General features: G+C 38.7%; 2 protein-coding genes across 42 annotated transcripts; one reads left to right on the forward strand and one right to left on the reverse strand.

The window, feature by feature from the left end:
• Positions 1 to 379: 379 nt before the first annotated feature.
• LOC113687125 (tyrosine kinase receptor Cad96Ca) lies at positions 380 to 10,525 on the forward strand. Its single transcript, XM_089209056.1, has 14 exons — positions 380 to 717; positions 2,243 to 2,581; positions 3,265 to 3,417; positions 3,714 to 3,732; positions 4,023 to 4,065; positions 4,479 to 4,758; positions 5,120 to 5,230; positions 6,689 to 6,879; positions 7,379 to 7,501; positions 7,793 to 7,863; positions 7,991 to 8,031; positions 8,480 to 8,576; positions 8,891 to 8,990; positions 9,394 to 10,525. Exons 1-14 carry the CDS (start codon positions 666 to 668, stop codon positions 9,457 to 9,459), a joined length of 1,686 nt encoding a protein of 561 aa, XP_089065182.1. The 5' UTR covers positions 380 to 665; the 3' UTR covers positions 9,460 to 10,525.
• LOC113687126 (fibroblast growth factor receptor 3) lies at positions 9,938 to 26,537 on the reverse strand. Of its 41 annotated transcripts, none has more exons than XM_089208999.1 (25): positions 26,255 to 26,537; positions 24,356 to 24,595; positions 23,426 to 23,686; positions 22,682 to 22,969; positions 22,219 to 22,260; positions 21,845 to 21,886; positions 21,614 to 21,655; positions 21,383 to 21,424; positions 21,152 to 21,193; positions 20,921 to 20,962; positions 20,690 to 20,731; positions 20,457 to 20,498; positions 19,441 to 19,545; positions 19,062 to 19,136; positions 18,530 to 18,566; positions 18,027 to 18,087; positions 17,137 to 17,347; positions 15,994 to 16,104; positions 15,096 to 15,286; positions 13,763 to 13,885; positions 13,293 to 13,363; positions 12,840 to 12,880; positions 12,603 to 12,699; positions 11,497 to 11,596; positions 9,938 to 11,241 (listed from the first exon to the last, which is right to left on the reverse strand). In XM_089208999.1, exons 1-25 carry the CDS (start codon positions 26,331 to 26,333, stop codon positions 11,176 to 11,178), a joined length of 2,493 nt encoding a protein of 830 aa, XP_089065125.1. In that variant the 5' UTR covers positions 26,334 to 26,537; the 3' UTR covers positions 9,938 to 11,175. The 41 variants fall into 41 exon arrangements, with proteins under 41 accessions (XP_089065125.1, XP_089065124.1, XP_089065133.1 ...); XM_089208998.1 differs by having other exon boundaries at positions 20,457 to 20,510; XM_089209007.1 differs by lacking the exon at positions 21,845 to 21,886.
• Between the last annotated feature and the right edge of the window lie 295 nt (positions 26,538 to 26,832).

Below are 26,832 nucleotides of genomic sequence, written 5' to 3' on the forward strand. Positions count from 1 at the left end.
GAGTTCCAAACCGGCGATGTAAATACGTAAAAATAACTTCAAACATTTTTTCCTCTCTTCAATAAACTTGTGCGTCATCTGCTTACAGAAAAACCACCTCCTCGGGTCATGTTTTGCAAATTCTATGAAATTGTGATAGAACAATCCAGGTCTAATATGAACTTGCTAATCAATCTAATTTCACCGTATTTGTCTCTCCACATCCTCAGACCAACTCATAAAACTTCCTCGGTTCGCTTATTCATCTGTATTTTTCATTGCAAATTTTTATATTTGCCTTTCGCGTGCGGGATGACCATGAGCGTATCTTCGAACGACGTAAATATCACTTGTTAAACTCAATTTGAATATTCATGTCGGCTCTCCAGCCAGCCGTGACGAATTTCACTTTGTGACTCACGTCATAAACAAAACAAAATGCTTGGCGTCGTTATTCAGTCGATTACTGTTTTCTATCTCATCGGCGTGTGCTGGATATCTTGGTCAATATATAACTTGTAACGAAAGGTTTTCGTTTTTGTCACCGGATGTGAGCTCACGTTCAACAAAAACATCACTTGAGAACATACAAGTTACAATCGGCACGTCCGCATTAATTTTCAAGCTGCGGATGGAGTGCGGAACTTAGATATTTACTGCTGCAGTGTCAGAACTTTGTCTTACGAATGGAGTTCTTCATGCTATTTATTGCAAGCGTATTTCTCATTATGATCTCAGGTAAGAACTTCTGGTTTGAACCGTTAGGTTACGAAACCTGGCGATAAACTGCTATTGAACAGTTTCGAAAGTTCTAGTGGAGCGTTCTCAACTCAATAGAATACCGCAATTTTCGTAAGGTAAAAAATGTATTTATTCTGTGTCTGCGTGCCATAAAGGCTTAATCATAGTGTTGGTTGGCGTCGGTTAGCTGGATCTTATCGAAGCGCTTGATCTGTTCATCAATTTCAAAAGTCATTATAAGAAGCTTGGCGCGACTTAACAAATTAGAATCCTACAGTGCACTGACAAAATATATGAACTGCATTCACGGCACTCAGTGAGGCGAGTCATATTTGTTTGTCCTTTATGGTCGTCGATGTACATTAAAATAGAACTTCAACAACGAAATAACACCACTGGACGCCATAATATAAAAATATCTTTCCGCGGTGCGAACGTATCGAGTTTTATTTATACAGCAATCGTCGTGTTTATCCAACCCTTTAGGATTTTACACCTTGATGCATAAGAAAATATTCATAACCATTAGAATTCCCGCATAAGAAGCCTCGCTCATCTTTTAATAATATAAATAGAAATAATACTTCATACAGTTATTCTTCTGCTATCATCGACTCTTGCGAAATACAAAACTCTAGTGTCGGTACAAAAAAAAAAGAAAAAGAAAAACTACAGCTTGAACAAATGCTTCCCTTCTAAAGTTTTTCTTGGCCATATGTTTAGTCGAGGTGAACGTATCTTTGCGATGTACGTGGCAAATTTTATGGAGCAATTTGTAATGTGTTATCATCGGCTCTGAATTAAAAAAAGGTGTATGAACGCTGCACGGTGGCCAACATGTTGATATTAGTGTGTCACGCAACGATTTAGAATTGCCTGGGGATATTGATCATGACAATAATTACGCTGAACTAACTCCGAAGAGCCCGGTAGGGCCGATATCATTATCAAGCATTATTTTCCATACTTTTGCTTGTAGTTTAGCCATAGGTAATATTTCGTTTTGCTTCTCAGACCCTTCTAACAAATTCCTCTGGGGGAGGAACAATTGCTAAGAATGTGACATAAACAATCTATCAAGAGTGTTAAGGAAAGAGTAAACGATGGTTTTCTAGAGAACAACAAAATATGGAGCAGTAGTTGTTCTATGAAAGACACATTCCTTTTTCTTCCTCCCGTCTGTTTGGCTACATTTTTACGAAATTGGAAAAGAGTCTACTGGGAAAAATATACAGGCATAAAAACCGAATAAACTGACCGACATTAGAAACCAAGAAAGGTTTTGTCGTCGATAAATCGGATTAGCTGCATATGGCGTGCGATATGTTTCTTAGAAAACTTAGATAAATAAAATTCATTCGATAAAAACTCATGCAATATCACCAGTTAGCACCAAACAGCAGCTAAGTGCATTCCTACCCCTCTCTCTGACCAAAATAGATCATCCAATTTCCAGTTATAACGTATACTGAATAACTACTTTAAAAGTGGAATGTCTCATGAATTGATTATTTTTTTTTAGATGCGCAAGTTTTTGTACTGACCCCAGTCAGTCCAATTCAAGCTCAAGATGGCGATAACATCACACTATATTGGGAATATCATGCTGGCTTTCACACACTGAGTCTTGCTCAGTGGGGGACTATGACCTCGGAAGGTACTTTGGAAACAATCATAGCTCAACAGCATGGGAATAAGCCAGTGGAGTATCTGTCATCGAATTACAAAGGCCGTGTGTATGTGACAAGCAAAGCCTCCCTTTCTTTCATTGACGCTAAAGTGGATGACACCGGGCGATATGGCTGTAAGTTGACGTTCGGAGACGCGACAATTTCAAATTCCACAATACTGGAAGTATCAGGTAGACGACTGTTTTTCTCATTAAGCTAAGTCTGTAGTCTGAGTACTCCGTAGTCCTTTTGATGCGAAGCCAGAGTTCTGATCGGAAGAGTTCATGCCGATAAGACATCGGGCTGGAGGAGGCAGATTAATTACTCAGGGTGTTGCATCATCCCCGTCCTCGCTTTCCCTCGTGGCACCGTTACAAAATACTTCAAGTAGTCTACATCTACATCTGTTGAGCCTAATAAGTGTGATTGGTATTGTATTGTCGTCTATACTCATATGCATGGTATCCACATGACTCGCTAATTTAGCGTGCAGTTACAGATTTTGGTGCACTGAGTAATTTCGCTCTTTTATAAATGACGTCGTTTTTTCTCTCAATTCATCTCCCTCTATGGAAAATAACATTTTGCTCAAACTTGATTTATCACTCAGAACAAAGTTCTCCATTGAAGTTTTCTAACTTCCGACTTTACCAATTGTAGCTTATGCATGATTAACTGAAGGCTAAGAAACATTTAAAAGAAGGAAAAACTCACATATTTATATTATGTTTTTTTTCCTTTAAGAGTGTTGTTCTCCTCATAGGCGCTACCGAGAGAAATTGTAACATGCATGTGTTCTTTCAACATCAACGTCATCTCATAGATATATCGGTCACAACTAATCCATGCTATTTCGGTCTGTTCATCTCTTAAGCGAGAACCATTACAGACGTATCCCCCACAACTGATGGTACTGCTGATGACGACACTATTAATACGCATCCAGTATATCTGGCCTTTGTTGCCGTGGTCCTGATCCTAATTATACTAGTTGTTGTCTACTTTTTCCTCACGCGTAGAAAAAGAGGTGAGCTCGTACACCTTCCCTCGTAAAAACCATTAAAACCGTTTGGCTAAAGTAGGTCAATGACTTGGATTTTGGATTCGGAGGAACGGGACGAAGGGGGGGGGGGGGGGTGGGGGGTTAAGACTGTTGATAAAACTGTTTCCCATTTCTTTCATGGGAGTTTGATTCCGTCCCCACCCTATGCGATATATATGTGATGCAACATATATCTTAAGACTGACAAATGATGACTTACAAGGAAAAGATTAATGATTTAAATGAACTGACAATCTCTATCTTATTTTTTTTCTCAACAGTGGCTCGTACCAATAGGAAGTGAGTATTACGCCTGTGTCGGTTTTCTCACCGTGGTGTCCCATCTTCCAATTTTAATTTGGTGACTTTTGTCTTAAACTGTCATTCATAACGTTACCAAGGTTTTACATGATAGGCTTGGTTACTTCTCCTGATATTCAGCACGCTTCTAGTCACTCTAATTCAGTATTTACAATCCTATTTTAGTCGCATTTCTGTTCCGTTTCAACCACTCTGATTGACTTGATAGACTATTTTGCTAGCAGGAATACGATGACAAGTATGTTGTTATCTCTTTTCTTTTCTCCTAGCAAAAATGAAAGAGCTAGACTGGATACGAATATGGTTGAAATGGTAAGAATAGGATAAGATTTTTTTTTTTTCGGTAGGATGTCCCCTAAGAAAGTTCACAGGATGATATCAAGCACGTTCCTCTAAACAATTTACATTGCAAATTATACTTGTATATGAATTAATGGCAAGACTTTCGTTTTTCTCGCCAAGAAAATAGATAGTGTCGAAGGGCCTTGGTTTTCAAGGGGAACGGGGGGGGGGGGGGAGGACAGTTATCTCTTATAGAGTCCGGTAGTAGGACTATGTTTTATTGACTGCCAATCAGGGGGAAGGAGCCTTGTTGAGGCATCGGGTAAGTTTTATTACGACGAGCCAAAATCCTCCGTCCTCACCCCCCCTCCCCCCCACACCTCCTCTCAAGCTATGATCGATGACCAGACCAAGTCGTGGTGTGTTGTACTTTCTCTGTACAGAACCCACTGTATCAAAATTACATGTACGCAGACGTAGACGCAGACGCAGGAAGAACTCCTGATCCAATTAATTCTTCTGACGGAGTGATCCGTCAAGAATACTCAGTGATTCCTCCTATACTTCCCAACCCGACCGAAAAGGACTGGGAATTACCCAGAGAGAATCTTGTGTTTGTGAAGGTGATTGGCAGGGGAGCTTTTGGTAAAGTGGCTCGAGGAATGGCTAAGGGAATAAATGACAACAAGGAAGACGTGGTTGTGGCTATCAAAATGTTGAAAGGTTCGTTTAATTAACTGATACCTCTAAAAAGAGTGGTTCTACAACAACCTTCACGACATTGAAGGATTTATGGGTGATGATAACTTACCTTATCTTCATGCAAGTTTTTTTCGGTCTAACAAACTCAAGTGAGGGAAGACGTCAGATAGCATGAGTGTGTAGACTTAGAAATTCTTCCCTCGAGCTAATTCACGGTAAATTCGATTAAGAATGGAGGGAGAAATTTGGGGACGTAAATTGCATTTTTTTTCTTGCTCGTTTGATTTTACAATTTCGACGATAACGTTTTCAGAACATTAGAGTTTTTTTCTAGTACCCGAATCATTTTTAAAAACCCGTTGTTTATGTTGATCTATGGTAGAAAATGCCACCGACGAAAACAGACAGGATCTCCTCGCTGAACTGAACATGATGAAGAAGCTTGAACCGCATCAAAATGTTATTCAGTTGCTGGGCTGTGTCACCAAATCAGGTTTGCCAGTGAACTTAATCTCTATGGATCAGATGCACAAGGCCCCTCAGAAATATCGTTGTATCTTGCAAATATTGTAATTTGTCGAAAACGCACCAACTCACGTTCATTAGTGAACCACCTTTATAATATTCTTGAGAAACAAACCTCAGCAATCACATCTGCAGGTCAACTAACGAGCTTAACGTAAATGACAACTTTTTACTTTAAAGAAACAGTCTCTTAGTGCAGCGCAACAACAGCGAAATGATTGTCTACACAATTGAAGATACATTTCTACGGCCTCATTCCTTGAGTGGCTGTTATAAAAATTAGCATCATTGTGAACTGTTGAGAACTGAAGTAGACCAGAAACAAAAGTGCATGTTTATGGCTCGGAAGAAAGATTCGCGATCATGCGTCCTATTGAAGTTGTGTCGATGGTTATTCTAAGGATATTTCATAACTACCAAGAAAAAAAAACTAAGCTTCGTGTAAGGGATAGTAAAAATGGCGACTATTCATATCGAAACCACGAAGTTCTAAATTATTCCCGCAAATTGACCATACGTGCGTGTTTCCAATCGACCAAGTTTCACCGACATGCGTTGACAGTTACCACGGTTATCTCTTTTGTTTAGCTTTATTTTTCCAGAGTCTACCTGCCCAACCCAAGTACCAAGGTACCTTTGTTTGTTTTTTTTTCTTTGCGATTGGAATAAAATTTTCTAGCACTGGAAAAACCACATTCGCATTTGAGAATGTCTTTCGACGACAGATTTTAACCGCAAAGTAAACACATTTTGAAAAAGTGCGACCCATACCTATTTGACTACGTATGCGATAAGCATTTTGGCTACTGTATCTAGGCAACCTCGTTTTCAGAGGTCATGTTCCCTGATCTGTTGCGGGCGGAAACCACCTCCGGAGGAAGAGTTACATGTAGAAAAGAAGAGGGAATAACAAAAAAGATACATATCAAAAGGCGCGCAAAAGTAGTGCTAGTGAGGAAAATGAAGAGAAAATAACCCTTCAACTCCCAGAAGAAATTAACATGAAACTTCTCCCTATAATATCCCTACATTATCCCCCAAACTGGTGATGGGAATACTCGAACTTATCAAGTTTTTTTTTTTTTTATCCTCATCTAATATCAATTTCTCACTACTAATGTGCAAGGGAAAAAAATTGTTAGAGGGGAGAATTGACCATAAGATCGTGGGAGTTAAAAGGTTAATCGAAAAGAGAAGAAAAGAGAAGAATTTGAAACAGAAGAGAAAGCTATCAAAGCGGAATTCTTTGATATAATCGGCTGGCCGTAATCCTTTGCTGGCCACATTAGTTCCGCCGAGATGACTGCGCTTAGAGGGAACTTTAATAATTTGCAGCCATCTTGTCGTAACAGTCCTGTTCAAAAACATATTTTTATCGGGGTGTTTGAACTAACTTTATTTTTTTAAACGTTGTTTTTTATTTAAGATCCCGTCATGGTTGTAACGGAGTATGTGCCGCATGGAGATCTCTTAGGTTTTCTGAGGAAGAGCCGTGGACTCTGCGACACATATTACAACGACACTGAAATAAAACCCCAAAGCTCTCTTAGTTCTTACCAATTATTCAGCTTTGCTTGGGACATTGCGAATGGTATGGATTACTTGGCTTCGATGAAGGTACTGTAATGTGCCCGTTTACAAAGTTTGTTCTTACCACACGATTATGGCAAAAGTGAGAGCGAATTGATCAGACAGATCAGATTAACTATCTCATGTACGATATGAAACAAGACAAATGGAAATTTAAACGCCTTAGAATGATCGCACTCTATCAGAATAACACAAACGAGTGGATTGAATTTCCAGACAGCTTTCCTGTTTGCTACAGGAACAAACCAAAGAGAGAGTTGTGGCTACTGGAGAAAATAAGAGTTTTGACAGGGTACCTCAGGCCATTTCCCTCGCGAAGTTAAATATTTTGAGCTGTAATTTTCCCACATTTGTTAAGTCATGATGCCTAGCGTAAGTACCAAGTGTATATCGGTGTCGTAAGAATTATCATCCCTGCCTGGTTTTCCCAAAAATCGCTAGATCGCCTAAGGTTGAAATACTGGAGACACCTGATTTTGCAAGATTAACTGGATTGATCTATGACAGGTTTTAAACATTCTTGCAGATAGTTCATCGCGATCTTGCAGCACGTAATGTACTAGTTGGTGATAGAGAGACCTGCAAAATAACGGATTTTGGTTTGGCAAGGGATGTTTTTAAAGAAGATCTCTACAGAAGAACAGCCACGGTAAACTACAAGGGATAATGATTAGTCTAATTTCCTCGTTAATAACGTTTCTTTTAGCTTTGATTTCCTCTTAATTTTAGTTTTTGATCAGCACCATTTGGTACAAACTATTTTGATCAGCGAGATTACTTTGCGCATAGTTTCAACAACCTCTTGGTTGTGCAAGTGATGCATAAAGTTGCCTTTCAAGGTATTGATGCTCTCTCATGAAAATATTTATTTCATGTTATTGAGTGGTAAAATTCTACCAGTTAACTAGTTACGTTTTGCCATTTGTCTCTTGATTGGTAGGGTCGTCTCCCTGTAAAATGGACTGCATTTGAATCTTTGTTGTATGGAAAGTGTACAACGATGAGCGACATGTAAGTTACCTACAATTGTTTGCTTAGTTTTGGTTTTGTTACCGCTGTTCTGGATACCACTGCTTTTCCTAAGTTTTTTCTCTTTAAAAAACGGACTTCTTTGACGTATTTTATTTAATAATTTCAGATGGAGCTATGGAATCGTGATGTACGAAATCTTTACCATAGGTGAGAATCAACTCTTCCGTGAGACGTGCTTTCAGTTTAATCGGCGAGCATCTTCTTGATACTGCCGAACCGTTTGTTCATCTTTTTTTACTGCTATTTCAGTGTAGTTTGATGTAGTGTAAACATGCGTTAAAAAAGCCGAGAATGAAATGAGCAATGTGGATAAAATATAAAACGGGCTTGCGAGCGGATGCCCATTCCCAGACCTTCAGCACGGGTGTTTGATAGTGACCAGACCCCCAGCAAAACTCTCCTGACTTCCGAAATACTTTTAAAACTCATACAATCTCGACTCTGCGAACTTATACTCTGGCTACTGCGAAATCTGTCTTAATTTCCTAACTCCAATCATATGTAAGAAACATCACAATGCTTACCGTGGTTTTGGCTTTTAATATCGTTGTGAGATAATGCTGACGATTACTGAATAACAAGCTTTGATTCATAGGAGGTTCACCATATCCGAAAATCGACGGAAAATCTTTAGCCTCTTTACTTCAAGAAGGTTACAGAATGCCCAAGCCTCCACATTTGGATGAACAATTGTAAGTGAATCACTTAAACATAAATCAGTGTCACATCTAATGAATTTACCTTGTTCATATCTTCTGTCGGTATATACCATACAAATGAATAGTGCTTTTAGCGCGCACTGATTGGCTAATTCGGAAGTAAAAAACAAGTACTATTCACCTCTGAGGAGCCGATGAAACAACATCGCGCGTCGAGAGTATAATTTCAAACCCTTGTTAGGTATATTGAAAGAAATGAACTTATTTTTCGGTATCCATGAAGTACGTTATACACCTCTGTCAGAGTCAATCAATATTAACTAAATCTTTTTTTCTCTTTTTTTTAGGTATAAAGTCATGAAAGCCTGTTGGAATAAAAAACCCGAGGAGCGACCATCATTTGCAGAGCTGCGCAGGATCATGGAAGACATGAGAAAAGAGAAAGAGGTATCTAAAACTTCCTTTTTGTAATAGCGTTATCGCATTTTGATTGTTTTCAACGTAGAAGTAAATAATTTGTTATCGCAAGCGAGCTCCAGATAAAGAAATTGCAGAAAACGGGCTTGACCCTGTGTCTTCCTAACCCCTCTTCGAGATAGGCCCAAAACCCCCATCTCTCTAGGTATTTCTGTTTATGCAAAGCTTTTGCGGTGGAACGTTCGAACTGAGATTGAAGAGTTCGTCATGAACATGCCTTAGGATCAAAGTCAGTTGCACATTTGCTTTTTGTTCTTGTTTTGTTTTGGTCTTTATGAAAGAAAGGTAGTGTTTACCGCCTTGTGAACCTCAGTGGTCAATCATTTTTCATTTTGCTATATCAAGAACTCAAACTGTTGCATTCATTTTTCAGACCTACATCAACCTTAAGGACTACGATAGCAAACTTTACCAGAACGTTGATGATATGGAAGCTTAGGCTTTGGTGCTTTTTAAAATTGTATACACTGTATAAAAATAGGGTTCTTTGCTAAGTCAGTGAACACCTGATAATGTAGCCATATGGTGTGAAATGAGATTCTTTTAGTTAAGTACAGTACTGTGCCAGTGTGATGCAAACGATAATCGCCGATTATCGCGATCGTCGTGATGCATCGGCGATATATGAGCGATGTTTCAGTTGGAAATATCGCAGGGCTGTTGTTGTCCAGTACTGTATTTAAGCCACAAAATTATGCACGTAATAGAATGTTAAATACACGGCACACATTTTCATCATTCAAAGTGAGTTCTAAAGGGCCCATAACGAACAAAGATGTTTTCCTTCAAACGTGTATTTTTTTTGTCATAAAATACTGTGTAGGTTTACAATTGTAAAGTTTCGTTAAAGCTAGCATAGTTAATATGCCCTGAATTCAGTTGGGACGTATCAAATCGAAATGAAACCAAGGACAGAATAGACAAAATATTATTTAATTTCAAAGTATATTTAAATTGGAAAGTGTTTGGCAAGCATTCTTAGAAGGCTTCTATGCGCTTAAAGGTAGGAATAGACGCCCTTAGATTGATGGCGTAAGTGATGGATGTGTTGTGGTTCAATTTTATCCATGATTCAAATTTTATTTTCCTTTGTTTCAAACTCATTATCATACATTACAATACCCAAGAACAAAAGAAAATAAAATTTGAACCCATCATATACATTGATTCAATTAACAGGTGACAGAGGGTACAAAAAATATCAAGTGTAACTCTTGTAGTAAAATTCAGAAATACTAGCCTCTATTTTAATTTGAAATGAAACTAAGAAGGCCTCGAAGCGATTGAATGTGGCTGGCCTTTTGACTCAGTTGTTAAGGGCGCTACACCGCTAACGTAGGTTGGTCATAATTTTCAGGTTTGGCATAGGTGGGGTATAGTAAAAGTGTAATGGACTTACATTCAAGATACCAAGATACCATACCTTTGTTTCGTACTTTTTTTACCTAAACAAGTTATATCATATAGTTAAATGTCAGAAATTACAAAGAAATGAACTCGAAAAACGTTACTTTCCTTGTCACTTATTTACACTTCAGTTCCCGTCGGGTCTCTATTAACGATTGCTTATTTAGAAAGCTACGCTTCTTTTGGGCGATCATTCAATGCATCCTCTCCTATTTAACATATCTACAACGGCGACTTCGCCATAGCGGTAAGGGCCATATTGTGCCAACAACCATGATACGATAGCTGACGCGTTTCATGAGAATGAGGAACGCTCCTCAAGAAGCTTCAGACATGATTAACTTTGCTTAGCAAAATTTGAATCATGCTTTTTGTTTGAAAAGCACATCACGTATCATCTATATGCTACGATGGTTCTTTAGAAATTTAAAACGTTGAACCCACAAGAAAATGTCTCACACTACTCCACCACCTCCAGGTAGCCGCTCCCTCTCACATATACTATACTATACTGCAGGTATAATATATTCCTTAAAAATCAAATAATGAATAGCTAAAAGAGTAAGTTATCTGTTAGCATCGCGACCTATGGTAAAAAACTCTCGCCAAAAAGAAAAAGAAAAAAAAAAACAGGAAAAGAAGCAAGACAGGAAAAAAAATAGTCTTCTAGTAACAAGGTACAAGTGCTTAGAATGAGTGCAACAAAAGTTTCCCTCTATCAATATGAATTCTCTCTCTATCCTTGTCATTACTCGTCCCAGTCCTCCAGGTTACTATAAAGATTGTCGTTGTAAACATTCATGTAAATAATTTCCTGAAACAAATGAAAAAAAAAATAATAATAATAATAATAAAAAAGATTAGAAACTGGTAAAAGGCCAGTATGTCCACTTAAAAATATCCGTCAAGCCTTCTCTGGTCTTGGTCTCTGGACGATTTGATATGCCCGAGTTAATACTGTGGCGGATCCAAGCTTATAACTCGTGCCATGGTGCCACGAAAGGAACCGTGATTAGATTAAATCACTCTCTAGGACTATTCTAGAAGAAGAAGAACCATCAATTCTCACCTTGCGACCGTGCTCAAGCCGTTTGACTGTTCTGCTAATAGAATCAAATGTCGGACGGCGGTCCGGCTCCATATCCCAGCATTCAGACATTAGCGCATAGCTGAAGATGCAAACGTAAATCAGATCAGTTATTATCTTAAAATCTGCCGCCAAAAATATAGAAAACGAGCAGGTACAAAATGTAAATTCTGACGTTTGAGTGGCATGGGAAAGAATTGGTCAGAAATTAATATCCTGTACTTTAGAGAGGTTCGCGTAGCATCATGAGAGTTTCACATTATTTAAGCGTTTCGCGGGAATACTAAGTCATCTTTGGTCGGTCAGTCTTATGTTTAACCACTTTCTTTTTCGTATTTGTTGTAATTTTAATATTCCAACCCCCTTTAAGATATCGTTATAATCATAGGTTTTTCTTTGTGATTAGTAGTGCTGCTGCACTGGATGAGGAATACGTTTCCATGTATTTTCTGGCCACATCTAATGAGTATTTTTTTTCATGGCTTTTCGTATCTGGCGAAGCACAGGTTCTTTTCGTAGAACCATTAGTTTCAGGGTGCACAAGTTAAGATTGAATCGGGATGTGTATACTAGAAAACTGACTGACTCATCCTAAATAAACTTTTAAAATTGAATTTCACGCATGAGTGTAGTCAGAATGACATTACTCCGTCACAAACAAAATAGTTTTCGAAGAAATTTTTGAAAGCTGGTGACGCTCAAGTAAAGCAGGTGTTGGAAAAAAATTCAGTAATGTTATCGCCTTTGGAATTTCTTGAATGGCTTGAGGTTGGTATTAGAGACTAATCGGGTTGTCATTGTTTTGTGTTCTTGGGCAGGACGCTTCACTCACACGGTGCCTCCCTCTCCACCCTGCAAAATGTTGGGCAAACCTAACTGGAATAAGCTCCGGCCGGGATTCTTTTTTAATGCTGTGGACATAATTGTCGACAATAGCTCTGATAGTTTTGCCATGTTTAGTTGTTTTAGCCTTTTTGATTTGTTACATTAAGGTCCCTGTTACTTTAAGCGGCTCTGAAGTAAAACGTTACGATTACAAAAGCTACTACAAAAAAAATATGTCTAAATCACAAGGATTTTGTACTCACATGTCATCGTCTAAGTGGGCAGGTTTAGGCATTCTGTAACCACCCTTTATCTTATAGGGGATGTTGTGAGCTGGAACCGTGGGGTATGGACGACCTCCTTTCAAGACATAACAGTCGAAGTCAACGAACAAGCATCAAAACAAAGTAAATGCGTTCTCTCTGGTGATTCGCGGTTCGCTAACCCAGAACCTATTTGTTTAGTTTCAGAATAGGTTTAGAATGCACATGCTACCTTACCTATGGTGAAGATTTCGTACAATACAATTCCATAGCTCCACCTGAAAAATAAGAGTACGAATGCTCAACTTATGCATACTTGTACATACTGGTAGAAGTGCTGTAAGCGAAATAATCGTACAACTGAGAACTTAAGAAGAGAGGAGCAGATTCACACGGCAACAGAAAGAATAACAGAAGAAATTTACACGCGCCTGGAAACAAATGGATTAAGCTCGTCATTTTACAATTTTTTTAAAAGAAATAAGTGTGCTGACTAAAAAGCTACGTTGCAAACCTTCCTAACTCAAGCTGCCTTCCCTATCTCAAAACATTGGAGCTTAAGCTTCTTAAAAAATGTAAGTAGCTCAACTGGCTAGTTTGAATTGGATAATTTGCATTATAAGTGCTGTTACCCTGGTTTATCTGATATTCGCAAAACGCTTTCCGCATCAAAAAAAAAAAATTACTTACACATCACTCTTTGTAGTGTAGGAACCATACAGCAATGCCTCCACTGCAGTCCACTTTACTGGGAGGCGACCCTGAAACATAAAAACATTGTAGTACAGTAGGGAAAATTTGTCAAAAATTGCTGGAAAAAGGTAAACTCATATATATACAACCTACTATGGCTCGGTAAAATCTATGTTCTCATGACGTTTCCACAGGTTGCTTCATAATTAGAGTTGCGCTCAGCGAAACAACATGTTGTAGGGCTTTCTAAGTTTATGATTTTGGCCATCGTCTTACTTGTGTATTGAAACAAATTGTTGAGGGGCATGCTTGGTACTATTTAGATTGCATGCCTATTAAGGGTGCAGACAGTTTTTTTTGCGCCAAAAAACCACGCAGAGGACAGTCTGGGAAGGTTGAAAAGGGGCGTGTACTTGGCTTGGAGTACGATGAACCCCCTTCCATGCCAAAGGGTCAGGTGATAGTACCTTTGACCGTTTTTGATAAATATCACCTCCTTGTACATCTCTGGCCATCCCAAAGTCTGTTATTTTGCATGTTTCTTCCTCGCCTACAAGTACGTTTCTGGCCGCTAGGTCGCGGTGAACTATCTAAAGGAGTTGGGAAAAAATCAAGTGATCATATTTTATTGTCAGAGATTTGCAATTAAGCCAATGGAATAGGACCCCTGCGCAATTGAACATGCGCTTGATCGTTTTTTGTTTTCGTTATAGTTGCTCTTGTGTTATTAGAACGCTGATTTCGCATAATCAAACAGGTCAACCTTTAGTCACCGGTCACAAATTAGAGTACTCAAGATAAAGCTTTCGCAGTGATTACTTAAAAGACTATAAATCTGAAAAAGAGTTTCTATAATGTCAAAGTAAAGCTTGGTTTTATGATGCTAACAAAATCAACTTCCACATTTCAAAGTTTATGACAACTGAAACTCCAACCCAAAATCAATCTAAGTATAGCCATTATCTTACGGCTTAGCTTGCGATATCATAATTAATAATGGCAATAGGACCGAGTGGAGTCCAATTAGGTCTGTAATCATACGAGTGCTTAACAAAATTCGACGACCGCGAAGCGTGATTCCGATTAATCGTGAGTATGTTTACAGACAGAATTAGACGACAAGAATTTCAATTACCAATTAATCATAACCATTAAAATTTCCGAAAAAACAAATACGTCTAGAACAAATATCTTCAGTTGAGAGAGTGTCTTAAGTTAAAATTCCTCCATTTTGGTAATTCGCCGGTTTTTCTTAGGATATACAATATTGTGAAAAGTAGATTTAGCTGAAAGGGCTCAGTATGATCGGCTGCTTCAACTGTCCGATTATAGGTTTCCGATTACAGCCAACTGTCTGTTTACACTGTGTACAGAGTGATTAGTGAAAAATAAAGCTTCTAATGCACCAGTTACATTTGAGGAAATTGTAATGGTAATGATTAAATCAGGTTACGTTCTGAATATTCCTGTAAGGCTTATCTTACTGATCACAAGACTGTTTTGCAGGTCATTATGAACGTGTTGAGGGAAATGTAACTACAATCAGAGTCAATTCCAGATTTGCAAGATGGCAAACTTATACATTCCCTAAAAGGAACTTTATAAATTTTGCATCCTGATATAATTCTTGAAGTTCAACGTTTGCCCCACTGGCCCGTTGTGGTAAGTTTTCAGCAAAGATGCATTCACAGACAATTTTCGAACGGTTGGATTACATCTTAAGAATCACAAAAGTGCAGTTCGGCTCTTTTAAAGTGCGATTAAGTGGACTCAAAACTGATTGGTTACGACTCTGTTTACCTTGTTTGCTGACAGGAAAGCCATACCATCAGCAATTTCTCGAGAAAATTTAAGAAGCTGTTTAGATGAAAGAGAACTTGATGGTTTAACATCGGGATCTTTATAGTAATTGTCACTGAGGCCTCTGGATCTTCTTAAGTAACCGAGAAGATCACCAAATGGTATATACTCGAAGAGAACCATTATTGGATCTGGAAATCGAGCGGAACAAGCCATGAGGAAGATTGCCACTTTGTCACAAAGATCGTCAAATAGTGAATGGTAAGCGGGGGGGAGGGGGGGTGGTTTTCAAACAGTTTCAATGACCTTATAGTATCAAAAATGGTCCAAAACTTCTACTGAAATGTTAAAGTTAAGCCAATGGGATCAATATCCGTTCTCCTGTGCGTTATTATCTTAAAAGTGGCAGTGAAGGTAAACCAGCATTAAGCTACTACAAAACTGCGACTCTTCTTGAATGGGGGGCTAATCCAATGTCCCCTCCCCAGACCCCCATCCAGCATTTCGTTAGGCCTTCCTGAAAGTTCACCGGTACACATTTAAACCTGTGTGGGAGGTGGTGGGAGGAAGGGAGCTCTGTGAGACTGAGATATCTCGTCCTAAAACACAACAAAATGACCCGGTCCTTTTGACCCGGAGTCACCACCGTCTGTCTCACCCCTTCAAAAAAAGTGCCCTCCGAAGATCAATGAGCATCAGGGTTAATAGGTGCATTTCGTTCCAAACAACCTACATGTGAGATGTACTCCCCAAACACCGTGTTCCTAAGCAATTGGTAACGTAACTTCACTGCACTGTGAAAGGATCGTTCACAGCATCAAATGGGTGCACCTTACACTGAATTGGATTTGCAACCTCTAAATGGAAAAGAATAGTACACAATATGGTGTGGACATACCTGACATTGTCACTGCGCCCATCAGGCGAATTATATTAGGATGATGTTGAAGCTGTCTCATGAGTTCGTATTCTGCTAACAAGTCTTCCTTGTTTGAATCTGGAGAGTTTTCTGAAACAAAAAAATTGTGGAGTAGAGGGGTAAATTTTATTTTCAGTCGTGTGCGGAGGGCCGCCAAACTTAATAACTAATACTGGATTTTCTGATTTTGTAAATCTTCCGTAACAATGAAGAATTGGTTCTTTTACCAGATTGCAGACACAAATTTTACACGAAGAAAGAATTTTGTTACATCCGAGTCTGCGTACCCCAAACTATTAATACAAGGCAAGGTAGGAACGACCAAGAAATATTCGAGACAGAAGCTTCATTCAACGAAATACTAAATCTTTTGGTTCGAATTGAACAATACATGAATTTCTGTCATGTACGAAACTTACATAATTAATTTACCCTGCTTGAATCGTTGTTTACAAGAATTCACGGTCAGAAAACTGCGTAGTTCTTGGTTGAAAATTCTGAAATTGTACGATTTTTAAACAAAATCTGATTTTGAACAATTCGTTTGGGACATATCGACATTTGCAGATGATATTCAAGGTTCTAAAGAAGGGTACCACGGTCACAAAGTTTCGCTTGAATTCAGCTAGCTCAGTTTTCCTTTTCAAGCCATAATTCTATCACGATTGGGAATGAAGTATCGTGAACTCCAAAGCCAACATCCCTGCCCGTAAGAGCTACATGTTCATTGCTTTTAGATTCGAGTATTATTTAGCATATTACATTTTCATTTTGAGCTCCAAAAGGTTTATCTTGATTGGGGATTGAGCGAAGAAACAATGTTGAAAGGTTGGAACCTCTCGGCCGAATTCGACGGAAAGTACGCAGCCGTACTTACGGTAGAGATATAGATCACAGTAGCTTCCAAGATATTAGGCAGTGCTAAAGCGCGCGCTATGTTATAATAATTTGCACATACATCTACGCATCGAATTATAAGAAGCAATGAGAGCACTGAAAAAGCTGTCAAATCAGATATATCTACCCATAACCTTATTCAAGCCAAAGTGAAAAAAAGAATTTCATAAGCGTGATCTTTCAATTTCTACACAATTTTGCGCGATCGTACTGTTCTTGTCATACCTTTCGGAATCTTGACAGCCACAGTTCCCAGTCCTTCAGCACGGGCTTGAGCAACCACGCAGAATGCACCCTTGCCAACATACTTTTCTATATGAAGCTTGTTCTTGGGGAATTCCCATTGCTTTTCTTCTTCTAAGCATGGAAGGTTTGCATACACAGCGCAAGTAGTTTGTCCTCGCTCACTGCTGATTGAAGATTGTGAGCGAAATACCTGAAGTTAAAGTGCAGATTCGATTAGATTCACTTTCAGAATATCGATAGCGAGGAAATGTATCTACGTTGGGTGAATGCTATCGAAATTCTTGGGATTTCTTTGATGGTCAAATGGCTTGACAACTTGGTAAATTTATAAAGGAGCAAGCTCAAATACAAAGAAAACGCTACAGCAGTTCAGCTTCGGTGTTTTCTGCAACGCGAGAAAAGAAAAAACACCGAAACAAAACAAAACTTCCCCTATTCCATGGCGGTCTCTATGCTTTTAAGTGCACAAGACAACTATTAACAGTCATGTCGTGATCTTGGAGAGCGCTAATTCTCGTCAGTAAAGTCAAAATTTCAAAGCTGGTTTGCAATGGCGGTAAATATGGCTGCTTTTATTGATTTCACCTCGTCTCACCTCACATGCCCGTCTACATAAGGCAACAAAAACACAAAACAACTGTTGTAGATATTCTTGACTGTACTTCAATTCCAATCAATATGAAAACAGTTTTGAACACTTGGTCGCGATAAGGAAGAAGGGAAAAGGGTGGCAGGTAGTTTTAACACAGATCTTATTCACGGATGGCGTATAACTAAGGGAAGTTGTGGCGCTCTTACTTCCCAAAACTTAATTCATATCTAAACACTAGAAGCTCTTCGAGTTAGAGAATAAAGACATTTCTTCATACCGTATTGTACGTATTTGGTATGCTTTCGGCCCTTCGAGGACTCCTTTCAGGATCGAATTCGCTGTAAGAAAATTACAGTGAACATGTTAATTAGGAGATTTGACATCAAAGTGAAAACAAGAGTAGCTTATAAAGTTCATAGAATGAGCGAGTGACACGCTGATAGGAAAACAAAGTGCAGAAATTTCAGGAATTGAAACGGGAAAAAGATTTCAGCCTTCGATCGGGCCTGCACGCGTTCCTCTCACATACCAATTCAGTAGGCGCCACTACCAACCAGTGACCAGTGAGGCCACAAACTACTTAGTATCTTTAGGTGAAGGAGGGGGGGTGGGGACAGGAAGCACCGACGTTTCGTAATTTCTCTCTCTTTCAGGTCTTACATGTACTCTTCTTTATATTTCTTTAACTGACGTTAAGTTGTGGGAATCGATAATTTTATCACTCGCCACTGACACGTGGATTACCTTACATAGCAGCTATATCATTACTAATCAACTAACCGCGGTTGAAGTTCACACAGTTCTTGCATTGGAGTTGCTGAATGAAATCAATGTATAGATCATTAGTAATAGACAAGAAAACAAACTGCCTTCTTTGTTTTTTTTTTTTCTTTTTCTTTTTTTATCTCTACCAAATATACATGAAATTGAAGTACTGATCGGTTTTTGGGACTCCAAAGAGTAACCTTGTATTTCCAACACTTTCTTAAAATACCTTTCCTGGCGGGAAACCCAATCCCCAGTTTACAAACCAAAGTCCCTTTATCTGGTTCAACAACGCTTTCTGCTTCGAAACGTGTTTTTCAAGCATGCTCCGCAGAAATTGATAAAAGAGAAATGGTAAATTAGCTTAAATGGCCACGTTTTTTGAGCAGGGTTCAAAATTAAAATGCTTTAATAAACCTTTCCACTTTCGGGGACAAATTTTCTCAGTTTAGAAAGGCGTTTAGAGGATCGAAGCGCGCTCATTTTCACAATTGGACTTTTTTCCTTTTAATGACATAGGAAAAATTTCTTATAATCTGGGGTATACTTTTCCTATAAGCGTGTTCAATTGCTGTCTTCAGTTCCGTCACATGTTCCCCTTGCACATGCATGCGGGGGTAACCTTAACAGGACAAAAAGTACATGGATAAACCAGGTAAATCGAAAGACATTGCACACTATGGCTCCACTCATAAAACCCTTCACAACTTAAGACTTAAGAGCTCTTGTTAAAACTTCTTTTACCAAGATTCACTTGTGGCAACTGCTAAAAACTAAGAAATAGCGGACTTAGAAAATCGAAGAATGATGTTTATCAAACGCTTAGCATCCAGTTACGGGCATAGAAACGTGCCGGGCAAATTATACTCATCTACCTGGTAAAATTTATGTTACAAAGTACAGTCCAATTCACAAAGTAAACTCACCTGTATTACGCTTTCTTTTAATACAGCAACCAACCACTATAACAATTGCAAGAAAACCAACGCCGCCACCGACAGCAGCAGCATATAAGGGGACATTTGAGCCGTCTGTGACACAAGAAAGAAAGTAGCCAATTCACATAATTTAATCAGAGCTCTTGAAGTTATATGATCAAAATTTCATATATCTCTTACTTTCAGTTGTCAAAGGTGGCTTTTCTTTTCCATTCCTTACATATTTAATTATTTACGCCAACGACTCTTTTTCTCCCGAAAATCAGGGCTCCAGTTCTATCTTCCATCGTCGTTTCATACAACGAGCAATAACTCATCTCAATTTTGTGACTGAATGTTGAGAAGGCAATTTTTCTCGGATCTGGAAATTCGATTATGTCGTTGCACTTTCGATTCGACTGTAAAACAAATGTTCATTATAACAAGCCTTTCCCCAAAAGAGAAATGGTGGCGTCAATGAATTTCTGTCGAACAGATATCAAGTTATGGCTATCCAGAAATTGATACAGATAAGGTCGATTTAGTCTTCGTAGTTGTGATTAATGTTGGACAAAGGATAATATATTCCGTTGAATGTACTCTTGACGGATGGTGCGTGACGAATATCGATATAGATAGCAAGGAAATTTAAACTCCATCGCTCCCATAGGATGATTTTATGAGCCATATCGTATTCGAGCTCTGGAAATCATGTTAAAATAGATGAGGTTGTTTCGCAAAACTGGCGTATACACGACGCGGAATATCAGTTGCAGGGCAGAATACCGCCTAAGCTATCCGCCTCAGCAATTAATACAATAATTGACGTCAAGTCAATTGAATAATAATTGACGTTGGAACTGCGCAACCAGTCTGACGAGAAAGAAAGGGGGATTGAGGAATTCCCTTCGAATCTTGACAATGCACGATACCTGGTCAAAGTAACCCCAGAAGATCGTCGCCATATCGGCCCTTGTAACTCACATCTACGCTTGCATATAATGGATACAACCTGTATATCTCACCTGAAGTTGTCGTTGTGGGTTTGGCAGTCGATAGTGTTGGTTCTGAAAAAAAAACAGAATTGGAGCAGTAAAAACTAGAGCATAATAAATATTTTTGTGAGTGTTCTCGTTTTGTATGAAGTGTATTGCAAACCGTTTTTAATACTAGGTAGGAATTGATCGGATTCTCAGAGCTTCGGTGACCTTTTCCCGTTTCTGTCCCACGACTCGACTGGGGACATGTAGTCTCTCACCTGTAGTTATCGTTGTGGGTTTGGCAGTCGATGATGTTGGTTCTGGAAAAAGCAGAATTAAAGTGGTAAAAGCTGGAACATAATAAATATGTTGGTAAGTGTTCTCGTTTTGTAAGAAGTGTATCTCAAACAGTTTTTGATACAAGGTAAGAATTATTCGGATTCTCACAGCTTCAATGGCCTTTTCTCGTTTCTGTCCCATGACTCGACTGGGAACGTGTAGTCTCTCACCTGTAGTTATCGTTGTGGGTTTGGCAGTCGATGATGTTGGTTCTGGAAAAAGCAGAATTAAAGTGGTAAAAGCTGGAACATAATAAATATGTTGGTAAGTGTTCTCGTTTTGTAAGAAGTGTATCTCAAACAGTTTTTGATACAAGGTAAGAATTATTCGGATTCTTACAGCTTCAATGGCCTTTTCTCGTTTCTGTCCCATGACTCGACTGGGAACGTGTATTCTCTCACCTGTAGTTATCGTTGTGGGTTTGGCAGTCGATGATGTTGGTTCTGGAAAAAGCAGAATTAAAGTTGAAAAGGCTGGAGCATAATAAATATGTTGGTAAGTGTTCTCGTTTTGTAAGAAGTGTATCTCAAACAGTTTTTGATACAAGGTAAGAATTATTCGGATTCTCACAGCTTCAATGGCCTTTTCTCGTTTCTGTCCCATGACTCGACTGGGAACGTGTAGTCTCTCACCTGTAGTTATCGTTGTGGGTTTGGCAGTCGATGATGTTGGTTCTGGAAAAAGCAGAATTAAAGTGGTAAAAGCTGGAGCATAATAAATATGTTGGTAAGTGTTCTCGTTTTGTAAGAAGTGTATCTCAAACAGTTTTTGATACAAGGTAAGAATTATTCGGATTCTTACAGCTTCAATGGCCTTTTCTCGTTTCTGTCCCATGACTCGACTGGGAACGTGTATTCTCTCACCTGTAGTTATCGTTGTGGGTTTGGCAGTCGATGATGTTGGTTCTGGAAAAAGCAGAATTAAAGTTGAAAAGGCTGGAGCATAATAAATATGTTGGTAAGTGTTCTCGTTTTGTAAGAAGTGTATCTCAAACAGTTTTTGATACAAGGTAAGAATTATTCGGATTCTCACAGCTTCAATGGCCTTTTCTCGTTTCTGTCCCATGACTCGACTGGGAACGTGTAGTCTCTCACCTGTAGTTATCGTTGTGGGTTTGGCAGTCGATGATGTTGGTTCTGGAAAAAGCAGAATTAAAGTGGTAAAAGCTGGAGCATAATAAATATGTTGGTAAGTGTTCTCGTTTTGTAAGAAGTGTATCTCAAACAGTTTTTAATACAAGGTAAGAATTATTCGGATTCTTACAGCTTCAATGGCCTTTTCTCGTTTCTGTCCCATGACTCGACCGGGGACATATAATGGAATGCTAGTTCAATGCATGCCGTTCGCCAACATTTTCTTCCTCTATTGCTAACAATTAATTTATTAAGAATTGATCGGATTCTCAGAGCTTCGATGGCCTTTTCCCGTTTCTGACCCATGACTCGACCGGGGACATGTAGTCTCTCACCTAGAATTATCGTTGTGGGTTTGGCAGTCGATGGTGTTGGTTCTGGAAAAAAGCAGAATTGAAGTAGTAAAAGCTGGAGCATAATAAATATGTTTGTAAGTGTCCTCGTTTTGTAAGAAGTGTATCCCAAACAGTTTTTGATACAAGGTAAGAATTATTCGGATTCTCACAGCTTCAATGGCCTTTTCCCGTTTCTGTCCTCGACTGACTCGACTGGGGACATCTAATGGAATGCCAGTTCAATGCATGCCATTCGCCAACATTTTCTTCCTCTAACAATTAACTAGTATCCATTTGAACTCCTGGGTAGTAAGGTACATTGAAATAAAGCGTCCTGTTGTAGAATACAAAACGCTTCTCCTTGTTATGGTTCATACTTAAGCCAGCTCGCTCAAGAGCGAGTAACACGTGGAAAGACTTCCATAACGCTCATCTGAATACTACGTTAGAAAACATAGCTTACCAGGTACAACGGTGAAAGTCTCCAGTTTACTTTTATTACTCCGACCTTGGTTGTTTACGGCCATTAGAGCAAATTCATAGGACACGCCCCAGTTCAGTGTGAAATTATAGTTCAAGATGTTTCCAACGTCTGTTTCGTTCCATTGACTTGAGTTCAACACCCGGTGACAGATCACGTATTTAAAAATTGGTCTGCCATTTTCTTCAGGCTTTGTCCATCGAAGGGTGAGAGAAGGGTCGATTAGTTGTAAAAATTTATTTGTGATGGTTGGTGGGTCAGGTGGAAAGGCTGCAACGGGAAGATTTTGAATGATAAAACAAATTACATACCCAGCGTAATTGTACAGAGGGCCCTGAATGAATGAGTCGTTTTCTCTAGGATGGTTTAAACTAAAGTAAAACAGACTGCTGTAAATTTTGTAAAAGGTTTAAGAAATCAAAATTTCGAGCAAGCATCTAACATCAGGCCTCAGTCGGGAATCAGCTGTTACCTGTACTAAGGGGGTAAAGGACATTGTACAGTATTCGATGGTGCACAGTAAACTATCCGCTATGACATCTTCAACTGCATTCAATGACAGTTCATCCTGTTGCACACAAGAAATTACACACGTGACAACTGGCCATGTACTTCAGATCTTTTGTTTAGGTTTCACTTAATTTTACTTTGGAAGGAGTAAATTCAGTTACCAGAATCAGACAGAGTATTTGTCAGGTATCATCAAGTGTACGTAGTTTCTCTGACCTGTTCGTATTACTTCAACGTGTAGTTCATCCTTTCCAAGTTTATTCTGTGCCGCACAAGTGTAGTTACCAAACTCCTCTGCCTTAGAAGGATAGATATAAAAAATCCCAGATATGGTTCCATTCCATATCACACGTCCGTCTTTTGACCATGAGATTTCCGGTGTCGGATTCCCTTCTGCGCGGCAGATTAGTGAGGAATTTTGGTAAAGGGATGAGTTTATTTGAGACAAAAGACCTGTTCTATTTATTGCAGGTTTATCTGAAGAATACAAAAAAAAAATTACTTAAAAATTATCTACGTCTCGGGGATTTTTCTGCATCTGTTCATGCTGTCTTGCGGGCATTTGCGGTGCAAGAATTTCGTTGTTTCTTATTAAAATATCGGAGCCGTTTGGAAGAGCCAAATGTATTTTAGATGAGGGATTGCCACTAACATGGCAAAAAAGTTTTGTTGGAAAAGATTCGTTTTCTGTAACGTTTCCGCCTGAGTCTATGTGGTTCATAGTAATGATGATGCTGATAGAAGCAGATAAAGTGAAAATGATGATGATAATTGTAGTAGTCAATTATTCGATGAGGTTGAGCATGATATCATGCGAAAACCGAATTCAACAATTTATAATTGTTTTGTAATACATCTTTTTAAAACATTCCCCAAACGAAGCCATTTTGCTTTGAGTTTGCAAAAGTTTGAGGATACATCATTGACATAATGGATGCAACATCCGCTGTAGTTATTGGATATTGATTGAAACCTCTCAACAAGACAGAATTTTCAAAGTAAGTCCATTGTATAATAACAAGAATGATAACTCTAATGATAATGCGGATAATGACATTAAAAAAGCTAACGATAATTACAAACATTATGTAAAATAGACTTAATGAATGATTTAAACCCAATTTAAGAACTTTGATATGTACTTACAGTACACAATCACTGTGATATTCCTAACCAAGTTTGCGGTATTGTTTGTTGCAGTACAGCTGTAATTCCCCGAACTGTTCCTTTTAATGTCCAAAATTTTTAATAGCTTTGCGTTTGATATAGCATCGTCTTCGCCAGATCTGTGCCAAGAGAAATTGAAGCTGTTTGTTGTGTCGGTGTCATTAACTGATCGCAAACAAGTAATGTTGTAATCTTCTCCTTCAACGGTTCTGATCAAATCTGAAGGTAAAAGGAGAATGAAAGTAAATGTACGAATCACAGAGTAGCTTAAACTGACATCTTTCCTAGCGCGTAACGTGACATAATTTTTTTTTTGATTTTTTTCCTTTCTTTTTCTTTTGGCTCGCTACTAGAGGAGTCGCACCTGCTTACGCCATCGTGTAGAGTCTTCATACAGGGTTTTTTTGTCTAATGTTCCATAATAAAAGCGCGCGCGAAGCTGTACGGGTACGGACGCTTTTTTAAGTTACATGAAATCGTAAACTGTATCTGTCCTGCGCCCTGCAATTATTATTGAAGGATGATAAACAGAGTACTGTCCGCTGCTCTAAGAATACTCTCAAATATTGGATATCAGACTGCCTGTTCCTTTCTCCAAATAGATAAGATACAAGGACAAATATCAAAGTATATTTTACCTCTAAATGGCCTTCTCATTTTCTAATCTTTTTATTCTTTGTTTTCTAATTATGGCTAACACGTGTCAAAAGTTTCGTTTCATCTAAAGTTTATAGAAATGTACCTCATTTCAATGTGTTATAGAACAAAATCCCACGAAATAGGCTCACTAAAGCAACCATAAATGTAGCTACAAATTAATTAGAGAATATCGCTCGCTGGGATATTCATTCGCAAACATTATCTGTTCCATCAAAGATCAGCCGCCTTATGAGGTAAGCTTCGAAAATCTTACGTCGCAAAAAGTCGCTTTATAAACTTTTCTTTCGACAAGTCAACAGACGCGGAAGCAGAATCGAAATACCGCGATAGCTGTGAGTTTCATTTAATTCACAAAAGGAAGGATTGATGTGCTCCTAGCCCTGACGTATGGTCGCTATTAATAACTTTCATCTATTTGAAGTTAAGTAATTTAACTTGTCAGACTTTGAAACAATATCTGATTTCAACTAAAACAAAAACACAGGAAAGTAATTATACTTTTGAGCCTTCGACTTGCAACAAAGTGTAAATTGATTCCGTTATGAGATTCGCAACAACAAAATTAAACTCTTAGTATTCGAAGAAAAAGATTTCTAGACAACTCGTCAAATTCTTTATGAAATGGAAATAAGAATATTTCTGCACTCAGTTTGAAAGGATGAGGAAACGGAAGTCATATGGCCAAGTTTCATAACGACCTTCAATCAATCACCCATAACTCTCGAGCTTTTAACAATTCAATTATGAACCGAAACAGAAAGGTTTCGTCAGCTAAACCACTCAAACTTCACAAATCAAAGGTGGCTGATAAATCTGAAGAAAATGCTCAGACATATTAAAAATACCATCATGCAAGTTAGAACCTGCTGAGTAGTATACCTAATAAATCGCTAGTTATCATAGAGCTGTCAACATATCGCGAATCGATTCGCAATATGCTAATATTCCCTCTCTGCCTGTTTTGAGAATTACTGATTTTTCAGTGACTTCCCGCTTCCATACATTTGCTTCTAAACAGTTTTAAAAGATGTCGCAGGTTTGTGTAAAGAAAAGATGACCAGGTGGCATGATAAGGAGCTAAGCGGCACATGTGTCGGCAGATTATTTTTGAGGATTCTAGCATCCACCATTGTGAATGAGACCGACGAAATGGTGCATGGAACGTCAACAAAAGCTCCATGTTGTGTTATTGCCTCTATTTAAATGAGTTCTAGATACCTGATGAAGAGTGACTCTCAAGATTTCCCAAAATCCATGAAACGGCGAAGAGTAAGAGGAGCAGTTTCATTGCGGTCATTCGACTCAGAATGGAAGGTGAACGGGTTGCGTGACACTTTGGAATAAATCCGCCGTAATCTTATCAGTCAATTAATAATGAAGAACCAAGAGTCGGAAACTTAACCACAGATCATGGTTCCGCTCAGCGGCTGGTACAGGAGATGAAACATTTGCACGTGTCGGCTCGCAGGCGACGGGACAGTTGCCAACTCGATCTCGTCACCTGCATATATTATATATACAAGGAAATTAGTAGTTCTCAGCTCCCTGACCGGCGTAAAGCACATTTCTACTCTGGTAAACTATTAATTGGACTCAAATATCCTTTCAAGGTATCAATCAGATCGGCTACGCCTGGATAGATTTCTCATAAAAAAAAAGATCTTTAATATTTTCTGAGAATTTTTAGTCTCCCCCCTTATATTCATCTGACGACAACAGAGTCCTCCTTACTTCCCCCTGAAAACTATATGATCCCCTCAAAATCCTCTGAATACCCGAGGCGATAAATAATGACC

This window comes from Pocillopora damicornis, chromosome 6 (genome assembly GCF_964200805.1).
Source record: "Pocillopora damicornis chromosome 6, jaPocDami1.2, whole genome shotgun sequence".
Classification (NCBI taxonomy): domain Eukaryota; kingdom Metazoa; phylum Cnidaria; class Anthozoa; order Scleractinia; family Pocilloporidae; genus Pocillopora; species Pocillopora damicornis.